This window comes from Emydura macquarii, unplaced genomic scaffold (assembly GCF_026122565.2).
Source record: "Emydura macquarii macquarii isolate MOO-44397 ecotype Brisbane River unplaced genomic scaffold, CSIRO-AGI_Emac_v2 contig_201, whole genome shotgun sequence".
NCBI classification, from domain to species: domain Eukaryota; kingdom Metazoa; phylum Chordata; order Testudines; family Chelidae; genus Emydura; species Emydura macquarii.
In genome coordinates this window covers 260,364-287,911 of record NW_027130338.1, presented here as the reverse complement: position 1 = coordinate 287,911, position 27,548 = coordinate 260,364, and the positions used below count along the sequence as shown (strand labels likewise).

The 27,548-nt window shown below is 54.3% G+C and overlaps 1 protein-coding gene across 5 annotated transcripts in view; it reads left to right on the top strand.

Moving 5' to 3' along the window:
- FGFR1 (fibroblast growth factor receptor 1) overlaps positions 1-27,548 on the top strand; it is a 65,230-nt gene that overhangs the window by 15,367 nt on the left and 22,315 nt on the right. For 3 of the 5 annotated variants that reach the window (XM_067545022.1, XM_067545013.1, XM_067545027.1), the window contains exons 3-6: positions 17,505-17,768; positions 21,178-21,261; positions 22,665-22,840; positions 26,447-26,570. In XM_067545022.1, the coding sequence (XP_067401123.1) occupies positions 17,505-17,768; positions 21,178-21,261; positions 22,665-22,840; positions 26,447-26,570 (648 nt within the window). The remainder of the gene's footprint in view (positions 1-17,504; positions 17,769-21,177; positions 21,262-22,664; positions 22,841-26,446; positions 26,571-27,548) is intronic. The other 2 variants (XM_067545045.1, XM_067545036.1) reach the window with 1 other exon arrangement.

The window sequence follows — 27,548 nt, the reverse complement described above, 5'->3', positions numbered from 1 at the left end:
CCATGAGCAGACTCGGCCTCCCTCACAAAGCCTGCCTTTGTCTTCAGGTTAAATGAAAACCTGCAGCAACTCGCAGAGGTTTTATTTTCCCCAACGTGCTGTTGTGCTCGTCCACCACTGACGCTCCCTGTCTGAGGTCCATCTAACCCCCATTCTGAGGTCTATCTAATCTGTGTGTCCAGGGTATGTCCGTAGCTCCTACCTAACTGCGCCAGTCGCTGTGGTACTGTCCGAGTCAGAAGCACTGAGCCTTAGTATTCTTCAGTTAGTTGTATTGCAGTAGACCTGGAGGTCCACACCGAGATCTGGGCCCCAATGTGCTGGTGCTGCACGCTGTGCAGACACCTGGTAAGCGTTGGTCTCTGCCCCAAGCCTCTTGCAGTCTGCACAGACGAGGTGGACAAGGGATGATTTTGTAGATGGCAGAGATGACTCTCCTAGAATCAGGGCCAGAGCCTGGAACTGGATGCAGATCTGCAGAGTCCCAGGGCAGTGGCTAGAGGCCCATTGTCTTGCCTTTCCCAGGAGATGGGGTGTTTCTTCCCATAGTCATTGAATCCTCTCTCCGTCTCCTCCTCCCTTGCTCTCTCGGGGTTTCCTTGGGGCGCGTTCCATGGGAGGTGATTCTGCTAGTAGCGTGTGAGCTGAGCTTTGCAAGGAATCACACCGTCCTTTCCCCCGCCCCAGGAAGCCCTGTGCATTGAGCAGTTTAGGGGTGTGCTGCTGCTCCCCCATAAGCACCGGATGGATACCTGCAGCACCAGCTGTGCGAAGAGCTGGGCGCTGCTGGCGCCTCCTTCTGCAATGGCTCACGGCATTGTTGATGCTCTGTGTCCAGCTGGACGGTCGCTTTACATCCCTTCAGGGGCCAGGCCAGCTGGACCAATGCTGTTGGTTTTGCAGGGCATCATGTCTGCCACCAACACTGGAGCAGCACGAGTGCCTTGCGCCAGCACGTCCACTGCATCACATCTCCCCTTGGCAGCAAGGAGGGAAGGCCTGTCCCATTTCCCACTGCAGACACTAGCCCAGCTGGCTAAAAGGCGTAGCTCCCCCAGCAGCTCTGCGTACAGCAAGGGGTCTCTCTACGGGGGCAGGGAGCTCTGTCTCGCTGGTGTCTTCCAGTGGGCGGTAGGAGAGGAAGCCCATCTTCCAGGCTCATTTTGAGGCTGTTTGCTCAGCCTGCTCTTCCCTGGGAAGTTGCCTGAGAACAGCAACTTTGTGCTGGGCTGTGGGTCCTTTGCTCTTCCCCATGCCCTGCCAGGGGGCGTTTGGGTGTGGGAGGGTCAAGGCCATCCTTGAACTCCCACCTCACGGTGCAGAGGCTATGGCTAATCTCCAGGCAGGGATGCAGGAAAGGCCTGGGTGAAGCTCTTGCTGCCCCCACAGACGCACTTCCTGGAATCCCAGTTCCTTAGCTCGGCGGCGATGAGTGACACAGAGGGGCAGGGTGTCTGGGGTACTGGGGCTTATGTGAGGGACCGCTCTAGCCTTGGGCAAGCCAGAACCAATGGGACCTTCGCTGGCTGGCTGCGGCGTGACGGCTCAGCTCCACGGCTCATGCAGTACCAGAAAGCCACCCCCGAAGAAGCTCGCATGGTTCTGGGATGGAGCCAATGGAGTTCATCTGCCCCTGCCTGCCTGCGTTCCTTGACCCAGTGCTTCCTGGGTGGGTTTCTGGCTCTCCGTGTCGTTCTCCTTCTGCATTTCTTTCCCATTAGTTCCACTCCCACCCTGCCAGCCAGATCCCCAAAGTCAACAGGCTGGAAGGAATTTCGCAGGACAGTGGGTTTTCACAGAGGGAGCGGCTGGCACTGAGTGGGAGGCTGCAGGGCTGGAGTTGAGTGAGACTCCTGTGGGGTTGCTTACGGGCCTGTCCATGGCTGGCTGGCTCCTTTCAGGGGCTGGCAAGCTGCTTCAGAGCGGTTGGGGATTTTTCTGAGTCCAGAGATTTGGGAATTGACTTTGGTCACTGCTGGTGCAGAATTGCCCTAGAACCCGGCAGGAGCTGCTCTCTGTGTGGCTGTGAGACCCGAGTCACGCTCGTCTCTTTGACGCTGGTGTAAATCGCAGGGAACTCCAGCCACTTTGCAGAGTTGCCCCAGATATGCCCTAGGACCGAGCAAAGTGACTGCCATCTCTGGCTCTCCTGGCTGTCATTTCTGACTGTCCCAGCTGGGTGGGTTCCCCTTACTTCACGGTCTGGGCTGGGAGGCGTCCCGGAGCCCAGCAGAGCTCAGCCGGCAATTTCAGGAGGCCAGTCGAAGCAGGATGTAGCGAGCGATGGTTTGTGTCTGGTGCTGTGATTAATTGCTGAGCTCCGGGGGAAGAAGATGAGTGGGGGAAGCCATTATCGCGCAGTGCATGGCCAGAGGTCAGAGATCATATTTAGCAGCTGGGGCACTGTTTTTACAACTCCCCGTCCCCCCGAGTGGGACAGAGGGATCAGGTTTATCCCAGCAGCTCCTCACTGGAGTGTTACAAACAACAAAGTTCCTCTGCCCTGCAGCAAAGCCTCCTGCGCTTGGACGGATGACAATGGCAAAGCCGGCTCTGGAGGGAAGCCTGGGGGGCTGGAGCAGCGTATGCTATGCAGGGACAGGGGAAGCACTGGAAAGGAACAGGAGAGGATGTATTGGGGTGCCCAGCTCTCAACAGCTATGGGCATCCTGGTGGAGAAAGCCTGCTTCATTGCTGTGGGGTCTAACTGTGCCCCCCTCTCTGATTTTAATGGGGGGACAGCTGGCATCATATGGGAAGGGGAGAGGGTTTGCCTGAAATCAAAGCATTTTAATCCAGTTAGGAGCTGGGCTGAGTCTCACCCCTCTGCTCATCATGTTGAAACAGGTAGAGGAATACAAGGATAACAAGCACCTAGAAGAGTAGCCCCGGGAACCAGCTTTCACCTGCGTCCCTTCCCCTCCAAATATTCTGAGTGAGCAGAGATCCTCTTCCCCAGCTCCTGTCCTGGACTCTCCCCTTCTCCCTCCAGTCCTCTCTGCTCCGGGCTGTCACTCAGGAAGGAAGGAAGGAATGAAAAAGGAGTCCCGCCAGCCAGGGTAAAAGATGAAGTGTCCTGCTCTGTTAGCAACCCCCTTTCATTGCCCCTGTCCAAATGCAGTCTTGCCTGGCCAGAGCTGGCGAAAGGGGAAGCCTGGGCGAGCTAGTTAATGGACTTAATGCACGCGGTTTCTCTTGTGCTCCCAAGGAACTGGGAATATAAAACATAAGCTGCTTGGGCTGGAGGGTTTCCAGGGAGTTCACTCAGCATCAGCTCCTCCTCCCAGATCCCTAGCGCTCTGCGCTGCGAGTCAGTGCCCACAGGGAGCAGTGAGTCAGAGATGCAAGAGAGGAGATTCATGGGGTGCGTCATGGACCAAACTGCACCTGCTATGAGCAGTTCCTTTTCAACCACTATAAGTGGCAACAGCAAATAGCAGGGCCTCCTCCCCGCTCCCAGGCGAGCCCAGAAAGACGTCCCCGGGCCCTGCTTTCTATGGGCTGCAGTCAGGGACCGAGTTCTCCTCCGTGAGTGCAGGGGGTGCCGTGCAGTTGGAAGGGGACTGGAATTGCCTCAAAGGTTTTTATCACTGATTTCCCCCACTCCTCACGCTTTCTGGGTTACTGCTTGTCCTGGGTCTTTGGGCTAATTTCATTGTCCAGCTGGTGACGGGACACAGGGATCTGGGGTGGGTTTGCTCGATTCTGAAGCCTGCATGAAACCCCATCTTTGCCTTGGTTGCATGGGCCCCAGTGCCACGTGGTGAAATTTCTCCCCTGCCTCATCTCCTTTCCTCAAGCCTCTTGGCTGAATGATCAGCCTTGAATTACTCCCTGTAAGCCAGGTGCATTGGGAACCGGTCTGTTTGTTATGTAAAGTTCCCCCATTTGCAAGTGCCATCAGCCTGGCTCCTTCCCTTCCGAACATCCCTCAGGTATCAGCAGCCTCATTTTGTTGCCAGTGGCTTTTGCATTAGCACCCAAATGAGGAGACCGGAGAGCTGGGGCCTTTTTGGTCCCAGGTGTTTCACAGACACTGTGTGGCTGGGAACAAGGAGGTCTCCAGAGCCCAGGCATCCCTCCTTGAGCTTCAGCAACATTCCCTGACACAAGAACCCACCTAACCGTGCAGTGCGGATGGGAAACCTTTGCCACTGCCCAATGCAAACATCAGCAGAACAAAGTCCTCACTGGGGCAACCCCCTCCACTGCAGCACGTCGCCAGAGCCCACCAGCTAAAGATCGAGGCCCTAATTTACTACTTTACAGAAAAGCCATGAATTACTGCACGAAAAAGTGTCCATCTCGGGGATCTTTGACGCTGCTCGTGCTTGCCGGGACCATAACGAGTGCACAAAGAGGAGAGGAGCGAAAACGGCTCAGCCAGGGATTGCCGCGTCCGCCTGCGAGCTCTTTGCAAGCGGCTATTTTAGGTGTGGCTTTTATTCTGAGTAGCCTTCTGTTAGGGTGCCTTTGCCCTATCCCCTCTCGGTTCCCAGACACAGTTCTCCGGAAAGCAACAGTCCAGAGTCCAATCTGCAGGCACTCCGCAATGAGTTTATTGGGGGTTACACTGACAAGCTTAAAACCATAACTGCACCTCCAGGCCCTTCACCTCAGTTGGGCTTGTTTCTTTATACACCGATAGAGTTCCCTGTTCTGTACACCCACAGAACTCCCTCTTCCCCTGACCATGGCTCCGTGCGCCCACAAAACCCCTCTCTGCCTCCTTCTTCTTGGTAGCCTGAATTATACCTGTAGCCCCCCCCCCCCCCCCCCCCCCCGGTACCGCCCCTTCCAATATATGCTCCTGTTCTGTTTTGGGAGGTCTGGGGGCTTTGGTACAACCCCTTTTGTACCCCATGGGAGGGGCAGGGAGCTGGGTCACATCTTGGCCATGATCAGTTTACGGCCCCATGTTTATGTTTCTTTTTAATTTTTTTTTTTTTTTTTTACTTTCCTTGCTTTTCCAGCTGCTTGCTTGGCCTTGCTTTGGCATCTGTCTTGAAGAGGAGTCAGAGCCTTCCCTCATTTGTGCACTCAGACATTACACTTTTACTATGCCTTGAAACATTTTAACTACATCCCTTATCTCTTCACAATAATAAAAAAACCCACACCATGTCTTTGTTCTTTGTTAACATGTATCTTAAAAACTTTAGCTTTTATGCAGGCACGCGAGTCCAAAATACCATCTCAGGCACATGCACAGGCCTAAATACCTACACAAACTTATATTATATACTCATACCCTAACACCTTCCTTCTCAAAAGGGTCCCAGCTGCTGGAGAGATCTGCGCTAGGCTGGGGGATGGTGCTCGCATCCCAGGGGAATGGCACAGGTTTATTCTGGCTGGCTTTGCAAAGACACTGAGATGCCTGTTAATTAAATGCTGCTTCATCTCACACAAAATGTAGGAATCCCAGGGGCACAAGTGAATTAATTTCCTTTCCCCAGGGATTGGGGAGGAAACACCTCTCCGAGTGCGAATAGGAAGCTACAACAGACCACTATTATGAGACAGGTTGATTTTATGAAGGTTTGTAAACTTCCATCCAACCCTCTTCTTCTGGGCCTAATGTGCTGCTGTGTGGTGTTAAACAGCTGCCGCATTCCTCCCCAGAGGTGGCAGCATTTCAGTGGTGCGTGAGACTGAATGAATGAATGGATGTCCATGAATTGCTGGGAGGCCATGGGTGGGGACGATGTTGCAAGAGGAAAAGGTGGGGAGTTGTGTCTGCTGTTTGGGGCTTCATAGACGGGCTCTTGTCATACGTCAACGGGCTTTAAAAGATAACGGATGCATCCCAGATGGCGTTCCCCAGCTGTGGAGAGGAAAGAACTGCCACAGTGCCAGACGTGCCCAGGGTCTGACATCCTCCCCGGTTAGCAGTCACCCTCTCCACGTTGGGCACGTGCGTCTCCTCCTCTTAAGAGGGAAGCCACTTTGGTCTTGGTCCCTCCTGGGGCTCCGTCATGAAGCTCCAGGTGATGAAGGGAGCCCCTGATGTCAGGAAGAGCGATGGCTGGGGTGTCCCGCCTTCAACTGCTGCCTGGTCCAGCGCGGTGCCCTAACAGCACCAGCCTGGGCAAGCCAAAGGATCTCTGGTGGGTTCCTGGGGTCGTTGTGCCTCTCCCCCCAGAGGTGTTGTCCAAGGGAGGTGGAGACTGATGGGGGAGAGGTTGCATTCCTTCCTCTCAGGGAACCTGGACAGGCAGCATTCCTCTGGGTTAGCAGTGTGGAAAGTAGGAAGGCAGCGTGACGGGGCGGGGGGGGGGGGGCAAGGCTGCATGGCACTGGGCAGGGCTGGGGATACAGAGAGGGACTTGCAAAGTCAGAGACGTCGGGAGGAGTCTCCGCTATTCCACCCTCTCCCAGCTCCGTGCACGACCCTGCGGGTTACAGGGTTTGCCCCATGATTTGGAGGAAGGAGTGGGGGAGACTGCTTGTGAGGCGTCTCCCTCCCCCACCCCCAAAGCCGGGGCAGATCTGGGAATTCAGTGAGCCGCTGACGAAGGCTGTGCTGGCGTCAGGCTGAGCACGTGTGGCATGGCAGCTCCCATCCAGGGCGTCGGGAGGACCCGGAGGTGCGCTGAACGCCAGCTCGGGTCACACGCCCCCTCGCTACGTCGCCAGGACTTAGGGAGGCGAGTCAGACTGACCAGTGCTCCCAACCCCTAGCACCTGGCAACGCTGCGGGATCCCAGGGCCAGCCCCTCCACTGGGGCGCTCGGTGGGGTGGAGTCTCGCCAGTTTGTCAGCTGGGCAGCAGAGCTGGGGCTAGGAAAGCCCCCGAGGCCTGAGAGGGAGCCCTGAGCCACACGGGTGTCTCCAGTGCATGTGCCAGGGCGGGGGCGGGGGGCCAGCACAGCTCACGCTAAAGGTAACTCCTCTGGTGCCTGGCCCCCCGAGGGCCAAGTTTCCCCGCTGCGGGATCGTCACCACTTTCTCCATCCCCTCTGCAGGTGAAGCTGTGTCAGAGATGAATCACACCGCGATGGCCCGTCTCCCCCGCGCTGCAAGCTGGGGAGCAGGATGCAGCACCGTGGATCAGAGACTTAGGGGCACATGCGCCTCTGCGTCAATATTAAATTTGAGCCATATGTGCTTCCCACGCAGAGCCGGGGAGGCGGCAGCCCCCGCTTTGCACAGAGCAGGGACAGGGTTGCTGTCGCTGGGCCTGTGTGTTTCCCGGCCTCAGCTTCCAGCGACAAGGCTGCTTGTCCTTTTTGGAGGCAGGGACGGTTGCTCCGGTGGTTGTGCTCTGCACAACCTAAGCTGTTTCTCCTCGTTCGAGCTGGCAGGGGCTGGGGCCCTGCAAACCAGAGCAGGTGATGCCAGAGCATTTGGAAGTGAAAGATGTCTGTGTGTGGAGGGGGATGGGAGAATGACAGCTCCCCCCCCCCACCCCCCTCAGCTGCAGTATTGCAGCCAGGGATCGATCTGCAATAATAACAGAAACTTGGGGGGGGGGGTGTTGTTTGGGAAGTGAGCTGTGAACCTGTACTGGCCTCCTCCCCAGCATCTCCACAGGCAGCCTTACGGAAAGGCGCACACACAAAAAAAAAAAATGGAGAGAGAGAAACTTTTTAAATAAGAAAGAACCCAATCCCCAAGTCCTGGTAAGCGCTTCCTGTTGGGATTAGCAGAGCTGTTGGGCATGTGAGCGCTTTTTCTTCAGGAAATACCTTTAGTAAGCCCTGGTGGGGTCTCCATGGCAACCAGCGAGAGGACCTGCTGATCTAAGCCATTCAGCTCTTTATTGTTCCCTGCCTCTCTTTGTTGGCTGCTTTATTGCACTGCCTCTGGCAAACCCAGCAGTTTGCGCTGTTTTGTGAGGCCTGAGTGCAGCATTTCCACATGCGCCTGGCCTAGTCTGGCACAGGGCCATTTGCATGCAAAACCCTAAAAAAAAAAGAGCTGTATCGAGAGCCTGGCTGAATTCTGAAGGGCTAAAGGTTAATTTGCACTGCTCCCTTCCGTAAACTCTCCTACCCTCTGGCTCTCCCACGGCTCTGTCCTCTTTAACCCGCTGCCAAGCGTTTTCTCCTCTCACTCTTTTTAAGGTTGGGGGCGATGAATATTTTACTTGCAATGAAGTTATTTCTCTCTCCTCCCTTCCCTCCTCCCCCCTCAAAGGGGCCAGCTCTTCGGGAAGCTAACGACAGTTATATGAACGTAGTGACATTTACCATCTGGCTGGAACTTGCCAGACTAAACTCAGTGCTTAGTTCCATTTCAAAGCTGAAATAAAAGTAATAAAACCTGCCAAGAACTGTGGACATTACATCATGCAGATACTTTTCAGGCTTGTTTCAAAGCAATTAGGCATTCCTCCTGAGCCAGAATTGCCCCTCATCGAGCCAGAGATGTCAGGTTTCCCCCCAGGCTGTCACTCCCTCACCAGCAGCCCCTAGCCCAGGAATGATGCACCCTCCCTCCAGAAGCTCAAGTTACAGCCTCAGATTTGGAATTCAAAAAAGAAAAAGTGTCGCGTAAAGGATCTAGGATCTGGCGTTCTCTCTTTTGGTCTAGCATACTGGAGGGCTGCTGTGCGGTTGGATTTGTATAGTTACAGTCAATAATCTTAGAGCTTGCAATTTTTTCATGAAAAAACTTATTTTAAAATCCAAACCTGTGTCTCAGCTGAAAATAACAATACTGCCTCTGCACACAGAGACACATTCATGCCCCTGAGTCTGCTCATTTGAGGAGGGATAAGTTTGGCAGCTTCTCAGAACCTTTTTTGAAAGATCTGGGTTCGTTTTGGTTCTCTAGAATGGATTCAGAGGTGTTAACCATAATGATTCACAAGACCAGTGATCAAATGGTAGTATGCTTAAACTTCCGTAAGGTGTTTGACTTGGTACCACACCACATTTTGATGAAAAAAACCTAGAATGATATAAAATTAACATGGCACATATTAGCTGGATTAAAAACTGGCTAACTGATAGGTCTCCAAATGTAACTGTAAATGGGGAATTGTCATCGAGCGGGTGTGTTTCCAATGGGGTCCCATAGAGATTGGTTCTTGACCCTACGCTATTTAATATTTTTATCAATGACCTGAAAGAAAACAAGATCATCACCGATAAAGTTTGCAGATGACATAAACATTGTGGGAATGGTAAATAATGAAGAGGGCAGGTCACTGATTCAAGGTGATCTGGATCGCTTGGCAAACTGGGTGCAAGCAAACAAAATGCATTTTAATACAGCTTAATGTATACATCTAGGACCAAAGAATGTAAGCCATTCTTACAGGGTGGGGGACTCTATCCTGGGAAACAGTGACTCTGAAAATGATTTGGGGGCCGTGGTGGATAATCAGCTGAACATGAGCTCCCAGTGTGACATTGTGGTCAAAAGAGCTAATGCGATCCTTGGCTGTATAAACAGGAGAATCTCAAATAGGAGTGGTAACGCTAGTTTAGCTCTATATTTAGCACTGGTGTGATCACTGCTGGAATACTGTGTCCGGTTCTGGTGCCCACAATTCAAGAAGGATGTTGATAAATTGGAGAAGGTTCAGAAAAGAGCTACAAGAATGATTAAAGGATAGACTCAAGGGGCTCCGTCTATTTAGTATAACAAGGAGAAGGTTAAGGAGTGACTTGGTTACAGCGTGATAGTACCGACATGGTGAACAAATATTCAAGAATGGGCTCTTGAAGCTAGAAAGGTCTCCACGATCCAGTGGCTGGAAGTTAAAGCTAGACAATTCCAGACTGGAAATCAGGTGTACATTTGTAATGGTGAAAGTAATGAACCTAAGGAGTCTTCATCACTGGCAATTTTTAAAACTAGTTGGATGCTTTTCTAAACGATCTGTTTTGGGGAAGCTCTCTGGGCTGCGTGGTGCAGGCGGGCAGAGTGGATGATCGCAGTGCTCCCTCCTGGCCTTGGAATCTATGAAGCGCAGCTCATAGCTGGGTACTTCAGGTAGGAGTTTGGGTGGCAGTACCGTTGGACTGTTATAGTTGGTGCCTTTTCATCCAAGGGTCTCCAAGCACTTTTAAAGGAGTTATCTGAGCCTATGAGATAGGGAAGGAGCGGTCAATTCTTCTCTGGGGCACAAGGCGTTAGCAACCTAACAGTTCACAGTACGACTGCACAGGAATTTTAGGGCAGGACGCAAAAACCACTGTATCTGACTGAAGCTAGAGGGGAATTGAAGGGGGCAGAAATGATTCGCCCATTGAGGAGTTTGGCTAGGCTAGCAGGGGTCACTCCCACTTTCACAGAAAGTGCTGTCAGCCCGGAGCACCGCAGCCTGGCATCTCCTTTGGAAGGCAGCAGCACCGCACTCCCTACGCCACAGAGGGACTCATTCTTACCTACCAAACTGCCAGCCCCCTTCCTGCAGCTCCTAGGCCATCTCCCGCCCAAGTTCTGGGACCAGTCCTGGCTCAGCTTGTGGGAGAGCTGAAAGGGACCTGACGGGCTGTGTGCTAACCCCGCTGCGGGCGTCTTCCAGGCTGCAGGTCTTCTGGGGCGGGTGCCCTGGGTGAAGCACTTCTTTCCCCAAGGGGCATGACCAGTCAGGAAGTGTCCTGAGAGATCCCTGGACTCCCAGACCCCAGGCCAGGAAGGGTCGGCTCAAACTGAAGTGGCTGTGCTTGTTTACACGATGCTGCAGAAAAGCGGCAGGCAAACAACGGGTGCTGGAGAGCTGAGGCCGGTGCGGTGCCCAAGGGCATGTCTTGTGCTGCCCCCCAGCTAAGAGAGGCCTGACGAACGGGAGAGGGGTAGTTTTTCTGTGACAGGTTTTTCACAACAACACCTCCAGGTCTCCCCACTCTCTTAAGGACAGCAACCTCCTTGTATTTCATTTGCGATCCCTCCTTTCCTGCCCCCACCTCGACAAACGCCGCACCGCAGCCCTGGGTACTTTAAAATGTTTTTTAACCCGGATATTCCTTCTGTTCCCCCCACCTCTTCCGCAGGGGAGCCCTGCCTCTTGCCCTGAGTTATGGTACTTGAGTGAGTGAGTGAGTGACTACTATAGGGTCCATTAAAGGGAGATGCCTTCTCTGATGTGGGGAGCTGCCCAAGTCGCCTTTTCAGAGCCTCCCTGCACAAAAGGGAAAGACAAAGGTCTGGGAAGAATAGCTGGGAGTTGATCTGGCTTATTAAAGTCTTGCTAGAGTGGGCTGCTTGTTCTGGGATGGCTTCGATGCTGGAGGAGACTCTGGAGAGATCCCAGCACAGTCGAGCAGCCGGCAGGCTTTGTCCCTCTCTGGAGGAGCTGCACCTGTTGGCTTGTTTTAAGTTACAAAGTAGTAGTGTGCCTGAAAGAGACGTTTCAGCCTGACAGAGGCCAGTGATCAAACGGGCTCACCTTAATTAACATGCACCAAGGACAAACCAGCATCGCAGCTCGCAGAGCCGGCAGGCCTCTCCCAGGGGAAGGGGGGTGGGGGTGCAACTAGTCTGTGGGAATTGTAGGCCACATGTTCTCAGGGGCTGCCTGCTCCTGTTTGCTTGCTGCGGAGGGCACAGGAACTGGTCCTAGCCAGGGAAAGCTTTCGGTGGCTTGGTTTTTGCCCAGCCGGTTGGTTTTTGCCCAGCCTACTGCAGGGCAGGGGGCTACAGGGGATGGAGCTGAAGCCCAATCAAATGTTTTTCCAGCTTTCTGTCCCCCATGCTAAAAGCATGTCTGCCCCCTGGGCTGCTGCTGCTCTGGGCCCCTTTCAGGGGTGGGGGCTGCACAAAAATTCTGAGTGCCAGGCAGCAAAACCCCAGCTACGCCCGGTTTGAAAGGCTGGCCCTGCCAGACCCTGGACTCTCCTCTGCGCTGGCCGGGAGGGTGCAGAGTGCCCTGCTCAACAGCACCCACAGCCCAGCAGTTCCCAAGCCACGGGGCCCTCCTGATTGTAAAGGCACTTCGTCCTTCTGCCCCTGGAGGGCACCATGCTGCTGGGAGGCAATCTGCCGGGATGCCCCAGGCTTGCTGTAAGTGGTCACCTCCACCTCTTGGATTAGCAGCTGCTCACAGGCTGCACTTCCAGAGCCAGGGAAGGGGGCCTGAGTGAATAAGCTGCCATCAAAATTAAGCTACCCTGATGCCATACTGACACCCTCCACCCCCGCCGCCTTTGTGCCTCCAGTGGAAGCGTCTGACCTTGCTGGATTATCTGGCTGCTGTGTCTCTAACCCAGCTCCTCTCTTTCCATAGGGGTGAGCTACCCTGGAGGTGCTCGTTAGCCTGTGAATTCATTTTCTGAGCGTTCCCACCATGCCTCGTTTTCAGCTCTGCTCCGAAGTGCAGAGATGTGCTGGGTTACCGCAGGCCAGCAGCCTGCCTTGCCTTCCGACTCCGCTGGCTCGTGGGCTTGGGCTCAGAGAGAACCTCTGTCCATCACGCCAGCACCTCTGCCCTTTGAGCCTGCCTTGGTCATGCAGTGAATGTAAAATAGCCTTTGGCTTTAAGGGGCTGCGGGGGGAGGGTTTGTTGACTTGGAAACGATCTCGCCCACACTCCCATGCTAATCGCTATCATCCCCCCAGTTCTAGCCCCTCCCGGAGAAAAAGCAAAACCTGTAACGAAAAAAAGCTGCCCCTTTAGAATGTGAAGTCTTGAACCCACCATAGGGATCCCTGCCCGGAGAGAAATGGGTCCTTCATCAGCACAGTGTCCATGTTCCTACATAAAACACCTGTGTGAAAAACAGCATAGCTGGGGTTCTGCATGCAACCCCCCCGGAATGCTAAATAAAGCTGATGTGTTGTAAATTGTCCCGAAGTTTTGTTCTCCTGACAATTCCTCCCTCCACACCCCAAGCAATCTTCTCCAGTTCTGTAGGTCCAGCTGACGCGCGCTTCGGGATTTGCAGACTATCATAGAATGGCTGGCAAGTTTTCTTGAAATTTGAGTTTTAAATGATAGGCAATGCCTTGCCCTGGTCCCCCGCACAATCCCTGTGCTGATGATTTGTACTAGCTCCGCTCTCTTGGACTGGAGTGTTTTCTTCCTGGCTAGAGGCAGATTTTTACTGGCCCAGAGTTTGTTTAATGGAAGAGCACACCTCCAACATGCACTGGGAATCTGAAGGGTCTACTAATCCCTGCACCGAATCTCCTAGCATGTGCAGCAGCCAGATAATTGCACAGTAACCAAAGCTGGCGATATTGGAATGGTCCATGGCGCTTCTGGGTGTGACTCCGAACTTCCAAATCTGATTCACATCAAAGCTCTTGACTCTCTCAGTCCCTGGATGCACAGGGCACTGGCTGGGCTTAGGCTGAAATGCTGGCAGGATTTTCACAGACAAAGCCAAAACCTCGCAGTCCAAGTAACCTCAGGAGCAAGCTGGGTACAAAACCAAAGCAAGGTGGCCTGGCCTGGCTTCTAGAGGTGATCAGTGCTCACAGCTCCTCCATGACATCAGTAGGAGATGTGAAAAAAGAGGCCACAAGCCTTCAACAGGTGATTCTGTTCTAGAAGAAATAACTGCATGAGATGGATATGTTTTAACCTGTACCCTGCTTACCTCACTTGGGGAATAGATGCTTACACAGACAGGGGCAAAAAAGATAATAGGGAAAAGGGTCTTCTTATTATTAGTGTTACCATCGCACCTAGGAGGCTTAGTCGTGGAGCCCTGGTGCTGGGTGCTGTACAAACTCGGAACAAAAAGACAGTCCCTGCCCCCAAAAGCTTACAATCTAAGACAAGAGATGACCAATGACATGGACCAAGAGGGGAGCACAGGGAACAGGGAGACAATACTGGTCAGTATGACGGGCTGGGATCTCAGCTCAGGTTTTAAGCAGGCGTTTGAAGGTGGATCATGTGAGGTAGTTTTGCAGATGTTTATAGAGCAGAGCGGAAGAAAGTACAAAGTTGATTGAAAGTTTAGTGAGCGGGTGATGGAGGCTGGCATCCTTGTCACGGGCAGGATCGACGTCTCAGTAGAGCGTGAGAGATGGCAGGTAGGGTGGGGACTGACTATAAACGGCCTTGGAAGTGAAGACAAGCAGCTTATGTTTGATGCGATAGAAAGAGAGGAGTTTTTGCGAGATGGTATCATTTTCTGAAGTGATTTCCTTTGCCCTTGCTGTTTGTTGTTGTTGGAAAGGAGGGAACAACACAACATTACACTGCAGAGTTCTTTGGTGCCTGAGCGCATAGATGGGTTGGAAATACTCCGGGGATTGTATCTGCTTTGTAAGGTGCCTGTGACTAATAATTTGAAACACAAAATGCCCGAGCTATTAGAAATGCACATTTCACGAGGTTGTACAAAATCAAGGAAAGCGAGACTGCTTTCCCTGATTGCTTAAAGGGTTGCTGTCAATCTAAAACTCCCATATTAAAAAGAGCTTTGTATTTGTGTTATTGATAAAACTTTGGAGGCAATTAGCATCAGACCCTTGGGTTTTGGGTTGACAGCTCTGCATGGGTAATGGTGAATTTTGCTCCCAACCAACTGTCCATTTAAGCTTTTTTAAAAAATCATGAAAACACTTTGGCTGTTTGCTCTTATACATTTTCCCTATAGCATCTCCTATGTGCCAGAAATAGAGAAATGCCTAAAAAGACCAAGATAGGATCTATAGCAGAGAAAAGTGAAGTTCCTCTAAAATGGATCTTTCATTTTTTAATACCAAAATATTATTTGTATTTCAGTAGTGCCTAAGAGATTAGGACCTTGTTGTGCCAGGTGCTGTACATAAATATAGTGGCATTCTCTGCCCTGAAGTTGCACTGGTTTAATTGAAGGGGTGATTTTAAACCAATGCAAGCCTTTTTTTTCTTTTCCTTTTTGGTTGAGCTGAACTCAATTAGGAATTCCTTTAAACTCAACTGAACTGTGTCCATACAAGAAGTTACGCCAGTTTGATAGTTTAAAACCTTGTTTCAAGTTAAACCGGTGTAACTTCGTGGATGAGGCAAAACCATGTTGCGATTCAGGATAACGCCATGGGGCAGCGTGGGAAGAAAATTGCACTTCGCAATTGATACCTCAGCAAGCTTTTTTCCAGTGCTGTTTTGTTTCTGCAGCGCCGGAGTTTGCCCAGGTTTTGTGTGTGTGTGTTTGACGGCTGCTGGCTACGAAGTGCTCAGCCTCCTAGCAGAGGCACCAGAGGCTCAGAGCAGGCAAGTCATCTGTTGTATGTGACTGGCCCGGGGAGCAGGCGGAGTCATGATTTTAGGTGTCAGACGCTGTAGGTCAAGTCTGCAGCTCTCTGCATCACTGAGGAGATGAACCTCAGATAACGCCAATCCCACTGGTGTCTCTTTGTGCATTCCTGTCTGGGGGCGGCAGAGGGGCACTGCTGTGTGTTTTTGGCAGCATCCACCAGAAAGCTCTTCTCTGTTGGATGGATGAGTGCACTGATAAAGTAGCGTAGCACTGGGGCTGGGGCCATGTAATGCCCCGCAGGCACTGGGGAGGCTATGGGAAGTCTGACACACACGTAGGAAATTCAGTTGATGTTTTGCTCTTGGGTTCAATATCACGCTGGTGGGAAAAGCCTCCACCTTGAATTGGAGCCCCAACAGGTTGGTAGGGTTGGCAGCGGGTGGGTGGGGCATGCACTCACCCTTTTGGAAATTGGATGTGAGCTGAAACAAGCCTATACAGCCATGGACACCTACGCCATGCCCCGGAGGCTTTCATAAAGTGTCCTGCTACCATCAGGCCTTGCACCAACCTGGAGCAATGAATTGTTTGGCAGGTATCTCCTGTGACACCCTGCCTCTCCTGCCCCTCTTTGTTCCTGGCCCTGCAGCCCGCCAGCTCCCAAGTCCTGCCAGCTGCCATGCCTTGAGCAGATGTGAGGAGAGGGATTGAACCCCCAGACCTCTGCAGGGGTAATGACGTCTCTGCGGGAGACCATCGTGACATTTCACGGGTTAGGAGAATAGTGGCTTTAGAAGCAAGGTCTCCTCGTTACACTCTGCTCTGCGAGGTGGAGCTTGGGCGAGGAAAGTGCCCGACTGGGTCTCTGTGTATGTCGGGCAACACTGCTCGAAATTAGAGGTAGGCAGCATTCAGGGAGCCTCGCGCGTGCTGCTTCCAGGCTGGACTCATCTCAAGTGGCTTTGAAGCCAGCAGGGCTGCGAGGCCTTTGAATGCCTCCTTGGGGTCCGGCGGTGCAGTGGTTGGTTCACACACGGAGCCTGGAGGGCTCTGGCCGTTCTCATGCGCTCAGATGTTGCAGCCTGGCTCCTCAGCGACACATTTGCATCGGGAATTCTCTAATGCAAGAACCGGAGCGAAATCCTTGACCAGTGACCTGCAAGAAAGAGCGGTTTAAAAGACAGTGCCCGAGGCCCAGCCCTGCACGTGGTCAGACAGGCGCTAACGTAGTCGGGAGACAACAGATCACAGAGAGTTGGAGAATCTTGGAGTGAAGAGAACGGGTCTTTGTGCTGCTAAACCAAATGTTGCATTTGGTGGCAGCTGCAGTTCTCCCGCTGTAAGATAGTTGGCAATCTGGAATCCTCCAGCCGGGACCTGTTCAACTGGAGGCTCACCTGAGCTGACCTTGCCCAGCGAGGATGCTTCTACAAAAGCATTTCCCTGCCCTTCATGCCGTTCCCTTAATTGAATCTCCTCCTTCCCCTGTCCTTGAAATGCTTTAAGCCAAGAGATAATCAGGCAGCATGAAATCCAGGTCTGCTCTGCTGGCTGCCTTCTCTGAGCTTTGCAGAAACTGAGAGATTGGGCAGAACATTGTGTGGTGGCTCCGGGTGGCATCTGCATGTGCTGTCTAAGGGGGTGTTCAGCTACTGGAGGGATGGGAGGCAGGAGAGAGTCAAGATTTTCAGAAATGAGCTGCAATTTTGGGGGCCCAACCTCAGACCCTCTTATTTTCAGCAAATGCCCAGCATCCCCCCCTCTGAAAACCAGGCTCATCTGAGACGTCTCAAGCTGAGCCCCCGGATTCACTTCCTGTTGCGGAGGTGTTTTCTTGCCCTACGTGGCTGGGTTTAGTGGTGCTCGGTAACAGGTCAAAGGGTGCATGACAGCCTCAACTTCCTTGCTCATGTCTGGGTGGTAAAATGAAGGTGAAATGCTTAATCCTGCTGCACTTGCTTCTAACCTCTGCCTCTTCTTCCCCCCTCCCCCTTGCTCGGTGGGCTGCGTGACAGGCCAGCTAGCTGCTGTGCTTTCCAGACTAACAGGGCGCTGAGGCCGGTCAATGAGCTGGACTTCCCTTCGCACCAAGACATCTTCAGTTCAGGCCTGGCACATCCCGGCCGGATGCAGCCATCTGCCTCGGGCAAGCCTGGCACCCTGCTGCAGCTGTCGTCAGCTGCTTCCCGGGCCTGTCACCGCAGCTGGATTAAAAGGCGACGGCCGGACACGCTGCGCACCGATGCCGCTTCTCCAGACAGCCACGTGTGGAAAGCCGAGACCTGCCGGGCCGCCGCAGGAGGGTGGCCCAGGAGACTCCCGGCAGGAGAGGCGCACCCCAACAAACATCCATTCACAGCATGGTTTCCTTTTGTCTCTATTCTCTCTTCTCTCTCCTAACTCTTCCAGTTCTGCCCAAAGCGAAAATTGAAGTGGAGTCGCATTCGGCTCACCCTGGCGACCTCCTCCAGTTGCGCTGTCGGCTGCGGGATGACGTCCAGAGCATCAACTGGGTGCGCGACGGGGTCCAGCTGTCAGAGAACAACCGGACGCGCATCACTGGGGAGGAGGTAGAGGTCAGGGATGCCGTGCCCGAGGACTCTGGGCTCTATGCCTGTATGACCAACAGCCCCTCGGGGAGCGAGACCACCTACTTCTCCGTTAATGTCTCAGGTTCGTAGCAGCCCTGGGGCTGGCTCAGAGGGAAGGGTGGCCCCACTGCCGGGCTGCAGCTGACGTGTGCGGGGATGGGGTGTCCATCTTGGGTGCCCACGTCTGCAGCTTGTCTGTCTTTCTTCCGGTAGCGGGGGACTGCTGTGGTCTTTGGAGCCCTGGCCAGGGAGGCCCAGAGCTTTACAGAGGCTGGATGTGCAGGCAACCCCAGAGCATCGCCAGGCGCCCTCCCTGCCGTGTGTCCTGCAGCAGTTCGAGGACTAAGCTAATGCAGTCTCTGGGGCACAGCACTGCACGCCCATAGATCCTTGATGCACGCGAGTAACATGTTGGATTTCGCGCCCCTCTCCTTTCAGGAGTAGCGCTGGCTCCCTCGCTGGGAATGGGCGGCTGCTGAATGTGTCAGCTTCTTTTCCTATAATACGCAGATTCATGCTGTATCCTCGGTTCCCATGGGGCTGATCCCGGCGTGGTCTGATGGGGGGGTGCAATGGAAATATATTCCACCCCAGGGCGTCTCTTTTCTGGCTTTTCTCAGCGCTGGCTGCGGGAAACTGCCTGGAACAATTTGGAGCTAAGGTGTTGCATAGCAGGGTGGACATGGGGGAGCTCAGGGCAGTTGCTGGGCTGGCTGGACATGGGAGGTGACACACTAGGGGCAGGTTAGCTGCTAAGAAATATCTGGCTCCTGCGGAGAGTAATTTGAAATGAGCTTGCAAACCTGGTCTTGGAGGCCGAGAGGGCATTGGGCGCCTGCCTGTCTGTCTCAGTACCGCGGCCCACTGTAACCATGTTGCGTAGCTGTTTTGAGCTCTGGAAGGTGTGGGAGAAAACTGCCATGGGGTTGACTCGGGGCAGGAAAAGCCAGCTAGGTTTTACCGGCCAGCTGCATGCTTTGCTGACTGCTCAGAGAGCTCTGCCGTGCGGTGCGGGGTCACCATGGGGTCTGGTGCACATCAGGACACCGCTTGCGGCGGGGAACACACGTGAGGCGAATGGAGTCCGTCCTCTCCTCTGTTACAGACCAACAGCCGCTGCGCGTTATCACTGCCCCGGGAACAATGGGGCGGTGTTCTGAAAAGAGAAGGCTGGGAGCGCCAGCAGCTGTCGCTGAGCAGTCAGCAAAGGGAGCAGGGGAGATGTGGGAGGGAAGAGAGGAGATGGGTCACAGGCTATTCAGAAATCAAACGCTGGACTTCTCAGAAATGCTGGGAGCTGCCCACAGAGCGACCCGGGGCTCAGCCTTTGACTCGGTCGAGAGTTTCTTTCGGACCCAGCTGGCAGGTACATCCAGTACAAACGGGGGCAGAGCCAGAAAGGCTTCCTGTTCCTTTATCCGCTCAAAGAGGTGGCGAGGTCACTGCCCTTTCACCAGCCAGAGGACTGCACAGCCTGTCTTTAAAGCTCTCTGAGCTGCTCTGGTCTGGGCAGGCAGCCGTGCTAGCACTTGCCACGGCCTGGCATTGCGTTTTCCAGCAGGGGTGCAGCTAGCCCCAGGCTAGGCTGATTGCAGTGACTGGTGGGGGACGCAGGTGGCTTTCTAACAACCTCACTAACGAAAAGCTCCCTGTAGACTTACCCCCACTAGTGAATCCTAGGGTGCTTTCTGAGCCTGGGCTGGTACCACCTGGGGTCTGGATGCCGTGTCACAGCCATGCCTGGCCACAAACACTTCAGACACGCTCACAGGCGTTAGCGTAGGCTAGGCTCAAACCCAGAGCAGTTCCTAGGCGGGCTGGGCAGTGTCGAGATAACCGTGGTGCCCGATAAATACCGTAGCTGGTGAACGCAGAGGAACTGGGCGGGAACTGGTGGCCGGGTCACTAGGACTGGCCCGTCTCGTGGTGTTGGAACCGGAGTGCCTAATGCCAAGTAGGGAGCTGAGCTGCTGTGTAGGTATTTAGGTGCCGGCAGAACCTCGGCTCTCCCGCACCGGTGAATTGTGACTCCGAATTGTGTACTTAGAAACGTGAACTGAGTGTAACTGGCCTAGCGTTGTCTGCCTGAGCCTGCAGTCAGACTGAAATGGTGCCTTCAAGGGCAGTGAGCTGCCGGTGCACCTCCATGGGCTGTATTGTCAATACCACAGTTTGTTGCGCATTGAAAACAGAACCATGGACATCAAATTGAATGCAGTGTGAAACTCAGCAAGGCCAGCCTTCTCGCACTGACCACGTCACTTGTCACCTGCTGTCCTGCTGAACTGGTTTAAAAATCCCCCTCTTCTCACTGAAATGAGGCTGCTGCAGAACGTCTGGCCCCCTGCGACATATCGGGCCTGCACCACAGAGTTAGGCCAGGTTTGCGGCAGAGTCCCTGGGGCCTTGGGGTGTGTGGGGGCAGCTGGGAATGCTCTGCCCCTGCTCCTGTCTCTGGCAGGGCTGTTGTGTGCTGCGGGAGCCCATGTGTGAATAGCACAGCCAAGGAGATCAAGGGAGGGGCCAATTCCCCCATTTCTCTCCCAGGGCCGACAGAGCACAGGTGTGAGCAGGGGTGCAGATTCCTTCCCAGGAAGCAACTACCCAAAGTTCTCGGCTCCCTGTCCCAGGACCCATATGCTCCAGGACTGAAGGGATGGCCAATTTTGACCCCAGATTTCTGTACAGCTCCCTAGTCAATTCATGTGATAGACAGGTGGCTATGTGCGGCAGTCCCTCACTCCCACCCATGCTGGCCGGAGAGGAGACCCTCAACCTCTGTGTCCCCTCCAGCTCCTCAGGGTGCACGTGCCAGCAGCGGAGAGTGCAGCCTGGCTTCCTCCATCCGCATGAGCTTCCCACTCTGCGCTCCCCAGCGCCCAGCTTTGGAAGCCCACCCTATTACATGAAAGCATACAAAATGGCATGGGCCAGTGAGTAGCCAAGGTGACTCCTTCTGGGCACCCTTCTCCGGCCTCCGGTGATTACAGACCCTTCGCGTGGGCGCTGGTACCTGTGTGCTCTGCCCTCTTAATGTAATGACGTGGTGCTGATAAGTGGGTGCCAGAGGCGTGCACAGAAATTTAAACTTGACCCCTGTGCTTTACTGGGAGTGACGTGCGCATGGTATAGACTCCAGGGACGTAGCTGTCAGAAGCGGGGTAGCAGGAGCTTGGAGCTGGGTCCTTGTCACAAAGTCTGATGAGCTCTTAGGAACTACTATAGCCCCACGTGGTGTTGTAACTCCACCATCATCGGATTAAACATGTCGGTGACGCTGGGTGAGCGGAGACACAGGACCAGGGGGTTAGCTGGCCCCCGATGTGAGGGGATGGTCTCTCACAGCTGAGCCGGCACATGGGGGAGGGAGGCAAAGCCACACACGAGAAGGGACGTGGAGCTGTGGAGATCTGCTAGGTTCCTCTTCCTGCAGGATGGCCAGCGAGGCAGCTAGACGCAAAATTCACACTCCGCCGTCTCTTCTCTTGCAGATGCTCTTCCATCAGCTGAGGATGACGACGACGATGATGATTCCTCCTCGGAGGAGAAGGAGGCAGATAACACCAAACCGAACCGTACGCATGGGATACGATTTGCTACCTAACACAGCCTCGCTCACACTTCCCTCCATCGGCTAGTCCCTCTCCGGAGCCTGGAAGGGTCTCGGCCCCACAAAACCAGGCGCCACATTTCATGGGGTGGTCTCATTTTTATTCGTTGTCATTCCACTAAAGTAACTTTGCGTTTTTATACCAGGCCGAGCCCAGCCCTGCCAGGCTGTTGGTGGTAATGGCCCAGCCCGCGTGCCGCGTGCTGTAATATGCTGCTCTCCCTGCCAATTTCCCATGGTGCCCTCACTGCCCCCGCAAGCAGGTGTAGCCTGCTGGGAGGAAATGCTGCCTTCTCATTCAGTCACCCAGACGACTATGCTCTTTGGCAATGTCACGGTCACCGGGGCCTGGGACACAAAGGGTGGCAGGGTGTGAATGACTCAGAAGGAGATGGCCATGTGCGCAGGAGCCAGGCGCGTACAGCTGAATGAGGCTCAAAGGGGGACAGAAGGGAAGCTGCTCTGGGAGGTGACTCCAGCGCCAGCCCCTCACACCTGGAGGACGCAAGGGGTTGGGGTAGGGCACAGCAGCATCCCCTGGGCAGGCCGAGGTGACGCTTCCAGCTTCCTGGTATTGCCAGTATCCCAGTTAGGGGTGTGTCTCCCTGGGGAAATTTACTGGCATAATTATACGGGGCTGATTATCCTGCTCGAGTGATCATGGTACAACTCACCCGTGTAATTTTCCAGAACGAGAGTGTCCCCATGGAGCGTCGTAGTGGCATAACCTTAGCGGTCTAATTCTCCCACTCTAATTATGTCAGTAAAAGTCCCCAGGTAGCCAAGCCCTTGCTCTCGATAAGGGTGCTGCTAAAACATTGTGTGTCTCCTTCCTTTGTCTCTGACCTGTCTCCATGAGCTGTCTGGTTGGGATAGGATGTCTTGTCCACAGTCCACCATAGCGCTGGGTTCCCGGCCCACCTGATTGCAGGGTTAAACCAGTGGGGATACCCTTCAGTATTTTTAAAAGTCCTGCACCTTTCCTGTCTGCCAAATCCTCCTGCCACAATCACTCTCAGGTCAGCAGCTGCGGATTCTGCTCCAAGCTCGTGTCCCAGGGCGCAGGACAGGCGTCTCAGGTGATGCTGTGAGACAAGTGATCGAAGGCTTTGTAGACTGCTGCAGCCACGATCCTGCCCTCTTTGCACTCCCTCCCTGCCACAGGTGGCTTGCTGGTGCCTAGCTGTGCACTGCAGACAGCCCGTGGTCTGTTAACGGTGTGCCCCTGTTGTGCTGGGGGCGTTGTGCAGCCTGCGGGGTTGAGCTCCAAGCCCACGTGGTCTGTCGTGACGTCCGAGGGTCAGTGACTGAGCCCCTGGTCTCTCCTGCCTGCGTCCCCCCCGTGCTGACTGGCATCTCTCTGCTCAGTGGCCGTGGCGCCCTACTGGACGTACCCCGAGAAGATGGAGAAGAAGCTCCATGCTGTCCCAGCTGCCAAAACGGTGAAGTTCAAGTGCCCGTCGAGCGGGACGCCCAGCCCCACGCTGCGCTGGCTGAAGAACGGGAAGGAGTTCAAGCCTGACCACCGCATCGGCGGATACAAGGTACGGGAGCTCTGGGTGCCGGCGCGGGGTCTGGAGTACAGAGGCTGTGGGATTTTCTCTGCCTCAAGCCAACACACATCACAGATTCCCTCCCCACTCAGGGGAACTCTCTGGGTCCTTCCCGCTGCTGGGCTGTCACAGGACACAGCCCAGGGGCTGCAAGGGGGGGAGATGATTTTATTACAGGGCAGCAGAAGCACTAGAGGCCCCAGGCTTACAGGTTTCTTTGGGAAAGTCTCCCAGATCTCGGGTCATAATTCATTCCCTGATACTTGGCTCCAGCAGGGACAGGCCGCTTTGCTCCCATGAGGGTTTGTTGTTCGCCAGGGATGTGCTGTCCTGAGGATGACCTGAAGCAGGTGAATGTAGCATTAGACTCTGGAGCTTCGCAAGGGGAGTGCAGGGCTGGTATCTGATCGTTTCATGCCTCTTGTAACAAAGCTGTTGTTTGTGGCTCCGAATGCAAATCAAAGCAGGGAGAGGGCCTGGGAGCACTGTGGAAGCCTCTGGGGATGGCCCGTGTTGGAGGCGGATAGCCAAAAGAGAGAGCGCTTGCTGTTCCCATTTCTTTCTTGCAGTCAGTACTGTGCAGCACGGGCCGAGGGCACAGCTTACCCTGTGATTTCCCGGGGAGCTTTTCCCTGTAGTCTTTAGCGCTCACATGAGTTGGGTGGTTGCACCTATGGAGAAGTGACAGACTTTCTGGCAGTTGGTGCTGGCATTCTGCTGGCTGGTTTTGCCTCCTGTTCTTCGGCTGCCCGCGGAACAGCGTATCTTGCTGCTGAGTGATTTGGGAGTGCGGTGCTGCTGCCACAGCTCCATTTCAGAGACTCCTGCGTCGCCAAAGCAGCCAGAGGGAGGAACCGGCCTTTTTTTCCTTCTCTTTTTCAAACTGAAGTGTTGGTCAAGGCCTCTCAAGAGGAATCAATAGTGGTTTTAATGAGACACAATCCATGATTCATGCATCAGATAATTACCCTCGTTTCTCTGGAATCAAACCAATCTGAAGAAGGTTCCGTGCCATTTTCAGATGAGAATTACTCTTCCCTCTGGCAGTGAAATTGAGCCCCGTTGATGCACTCTTGTTTGTCGTACAGTTATTTGTGGCAGCTACTTTTTGTTTTTGCCTGGCGGAGTGGGCCAGTCTCCTGGGCCTGGAGAAACACTAGAGCAGCTGGATGGCCTTGTGTGCTCTTGAATTAGCCTTTCGTTGATGGAGACCTGAGTTCAAAACCTTTTTCAGGTCTCCTCAGAAAGCAAATTTGGTGGGCCTCGTCCAAACCCTGACAATAAAATCATAAGACAGTTTGGCAAACAGTTCTCCCTCTGATAGAGAGGGAAAGGGGGACTGGCCCTGAGTGCCTGTAGGATTGAGGGGCATCAGGAGAGCAACAGAGGGGGTCCGAACTGGAATAGCAATAGGGGGCTGTGGGTCACGATTTAGGAGACTCCACAGAGCTGTGTATTGGAGTCCAGGAGTGCAGCAAGAGGAGAGCTGGGGCGGGGGAACCAGGACTGGTCTAGCAGAGGTTACTGCCAACTGCACCCCAACTGCATTGTGTGGGAATGGAGGAAGAGGCGTTTTGAACAATCGCTGGTTCTGATCTCTGTGTGCCCAAGAGATGAGGATTCCCGCCTGCGTCAGCACCTCTGTTCGGGGCGCCAGGCAAGGAAGCAGATCAGCCATAGATCTGTTTTTGGAGATGGTTTCCCTGTGCCGACTAGGAGCTGGCATCAGCCAGAGAGACTCAGGCGGGGAACGTTGTATGGCCAGTTCTGTAGCAGCTGCCACCTCCAATAGTGTGTTCCCTGTGCTTGTGGATAGGAGCCACAGGTCTCCCAGGAGACTTTGCCTCTCCTGCCAGAGACACTCTCTGAGTCAGCCTCTGCTCTGCCCTCCCCTTCAGCTAGCAGAGTTTGGTTATTCATTGGCCACTGACTCATGCGCTTTACTGTGCAAATTAAACCATGTCCGGTTAGGGTCCCTCAAGGTGCCAGCACAACCAGCAGGAATTCAGCCACATCATGACTCTGCTAAGCTCGTTGTATTACATCCTGGGGCGGAGCTATCTGCTCAAAGAGTCTCTTGTCTGATCCTAAGGAATCAAAGGTGAGAGTGAGACTGGCCTTTCAGACAAGGAAAGTCCCCTTAGTGTTAATGAATACTTCATCCCTCTAACACCCTGTCATGGTGCGCTTTCATTCTGACCCTCCTGGTGCTCATGAGACACCATGGAAAACCACTTTCCTTTGCCATTGACACAAGCCTTCCCTCCCCGCCCCTCCACTTTTACTAGGAGGGGATGTTTTATATTTACCGTTCTCGTTATTCATGTGATCAGGGCCCCGGTGTGCTAGGTGCTGGCCATAGCTGCACGCGGTGAGACGGCTCCTGCCCTTCCTTACCATTTAAATAGACAAGACACAGCCCAGGAGAAAGGAAGTACCAGTGCTGGGAGCCCTTTTTATAGGTGGAAAACGGGGGCACGGGGTAGCCCAAGATCACTTATAGCCACGCCCTGAATCCCAATCTTCTGAGTGCCCTGCGGGGCCCTTCAGCCGAGGGCCAGCCTTCCTCAGAAGCGAGCATGGCCAGTTGAGGGGAGGGAGCTCGGCTTGCAGCTTCCAGGGCGCCATAGGGGAGAGGCTAGCTCAGCATAGGACATCCACAGTCAAGCCCCTCCTTGTCACCCCTTGCCCTCTCCAAGCCAAGCAGCCAAGATCCGGGCTGCTCTGGGGTTGGGAGGGCAGGAAACAGTCTCGCTGCTCCAAGATGCTGCAGCTGAGCAGTGCATGTGTCGCAGTTCCCCGGCCTGGAGCATGCGGAGCAGTTTGGAGCTTGCCGAGGTCCTGTGAACTGCATGGGGCAGCGTCTGGCCTACAGTCTCATGTTGACCCCTGTGAAAAAATTCAGGAGGTCCCTTGCTCAGCTGCATGCTTTAATCCCCAAGGGGCTGATGTGACAGAGAGCCCCCTGCGGTCAGGTGCCGAGGGCTGGCCCTGGGAGTGAGGGTGGGACGAGGATTGACCCACAAATGGGGACAAAATCAGGGGGTTGGGAGGTCACTCAGGGATGGGCTCCAGATCCAGGCTTGTGTATAAAACCGTCTAACCCTGTCCTGTCTGCTGAACTGGAATTGTACCCCGCTTGGTGGTGAGGACTGGCTAGGGAGCCGCGCTTATCCAAGTCATGGCTTCCTGTGGAGTCACAGGGAGCCGGGTCACACAGACAGGGACAGTCTGGAGCAGTGAAATTCTGCTCCTCGGGTGCTGTGAGCAGGAGAGCGGGCCGGGGCTGCCTGGAGAGGGGTTTCCTGCAGTCAGTGCAAGCCCATCAGACTCCACTGACAACAACTGGGAGTGATTACCGTCCTCCTGTAGCCAAGGGTAAAGGGGAGATTTATGGCCTGCCTGGAGCACGAGGCCAAGGGGTCCGAGATGGCTTTGATGCGCTCTGGAATGAGAGTGCATGTGTTCTATCCAGCACAGCCCTGGCCTGGGCTGGGGCCACTAATTCCTCACCACATCGTTTGGAGTAAGCGGGTGTCAAAGCCGTGTGCAGATAACCAGGCTGAACTGGCTTTGTCACCTCTCCTGCCTCCTCAGGTCCGCTACGCAACCTGGAGCATCATCATGGACTCAGTGGTGCCGTCTGATAAAGGCAACTACACCTGCATCGTGGAGAACAGATACGGGAGCATCAACCACACCTATCAGCTCGACGTAGTGGGTGAGGAAGCCTGGCTCTCAGATTAGGAGGGAAAACTGGACACATATGTCCATGGGAAACCAGTGACAGAAGCCATAAAACGTAGCCCAGGGAGTCACTGTCATGCAGCGGAGGGGACGCCCCAGAGGTCCTGTTTTGTTCCAAAGAGCCCTCTGGCAAGCAGGCTGCCTGCCTTTACAATGGCTTGTTGGCCACTGGAACGATTCTGTCCCACTAGCTGCAGCCGTTTGCACCATGTTCTGGGTCCTGGGGATGCCCTCATAGGGCTGTGGTTGGGGATTACAGCTGCTGACTTGAAGGCTGCGGCAGCAGCGGCAGATGCTGAGAATCTGAGCTCTTGAACTGAGGCCCCAGGTTGGGAGAGCGGTGTTCTGGGTCCAGGATCCACCCCTGCAGCAAAGCCTCTGGGGAGGGAGGAAAGGAATTGCCCGAAGCTTTATAACTTGCTCTAGTCACCTCGCTGCGTGTGATGGTGGGAATCCGGGACCGGTGTAAGATTTCAGCCCACCTCTTAGATGAGGTGTCAGCTGGTTGCTGTCTCCTCTTTGGGCCAAAAGGTCATGGGTCGAGCTCCCACACCAGGCTGTTATCCCACACGGCCACTGCAGGACAATACTGGGGGCTAGGGGTGAAGTTCTGCCCCACTGCTTAGCCGGAGACATTATAGCGAGTCTCTTCTGGCCGGCTGCAGCCCAAGAGGAAGCTGGATCTCATGGCACTTTCCCAGAGGAAGCGAAGGTGTTCAGCAGGGCGGTGAGCTATAGAGCACACATCACTGCTGTGCATTCAGCAAGTTTCTAGTGGCTGGCTCACCTCCGGGAGGGGAACCGGCGTACTGCCAGTGTTCTCACAAATGCCACTCCACCTCATCCGGGAAGGCGCCCAGACGCCACAAGCAGGGCTGCCACCAGAGTGCAAACCACCCCTGGGCCTCGCAGCGCTCGGAGCCAAGCGCAAAGTCCTTTTCGCCAACTCAGC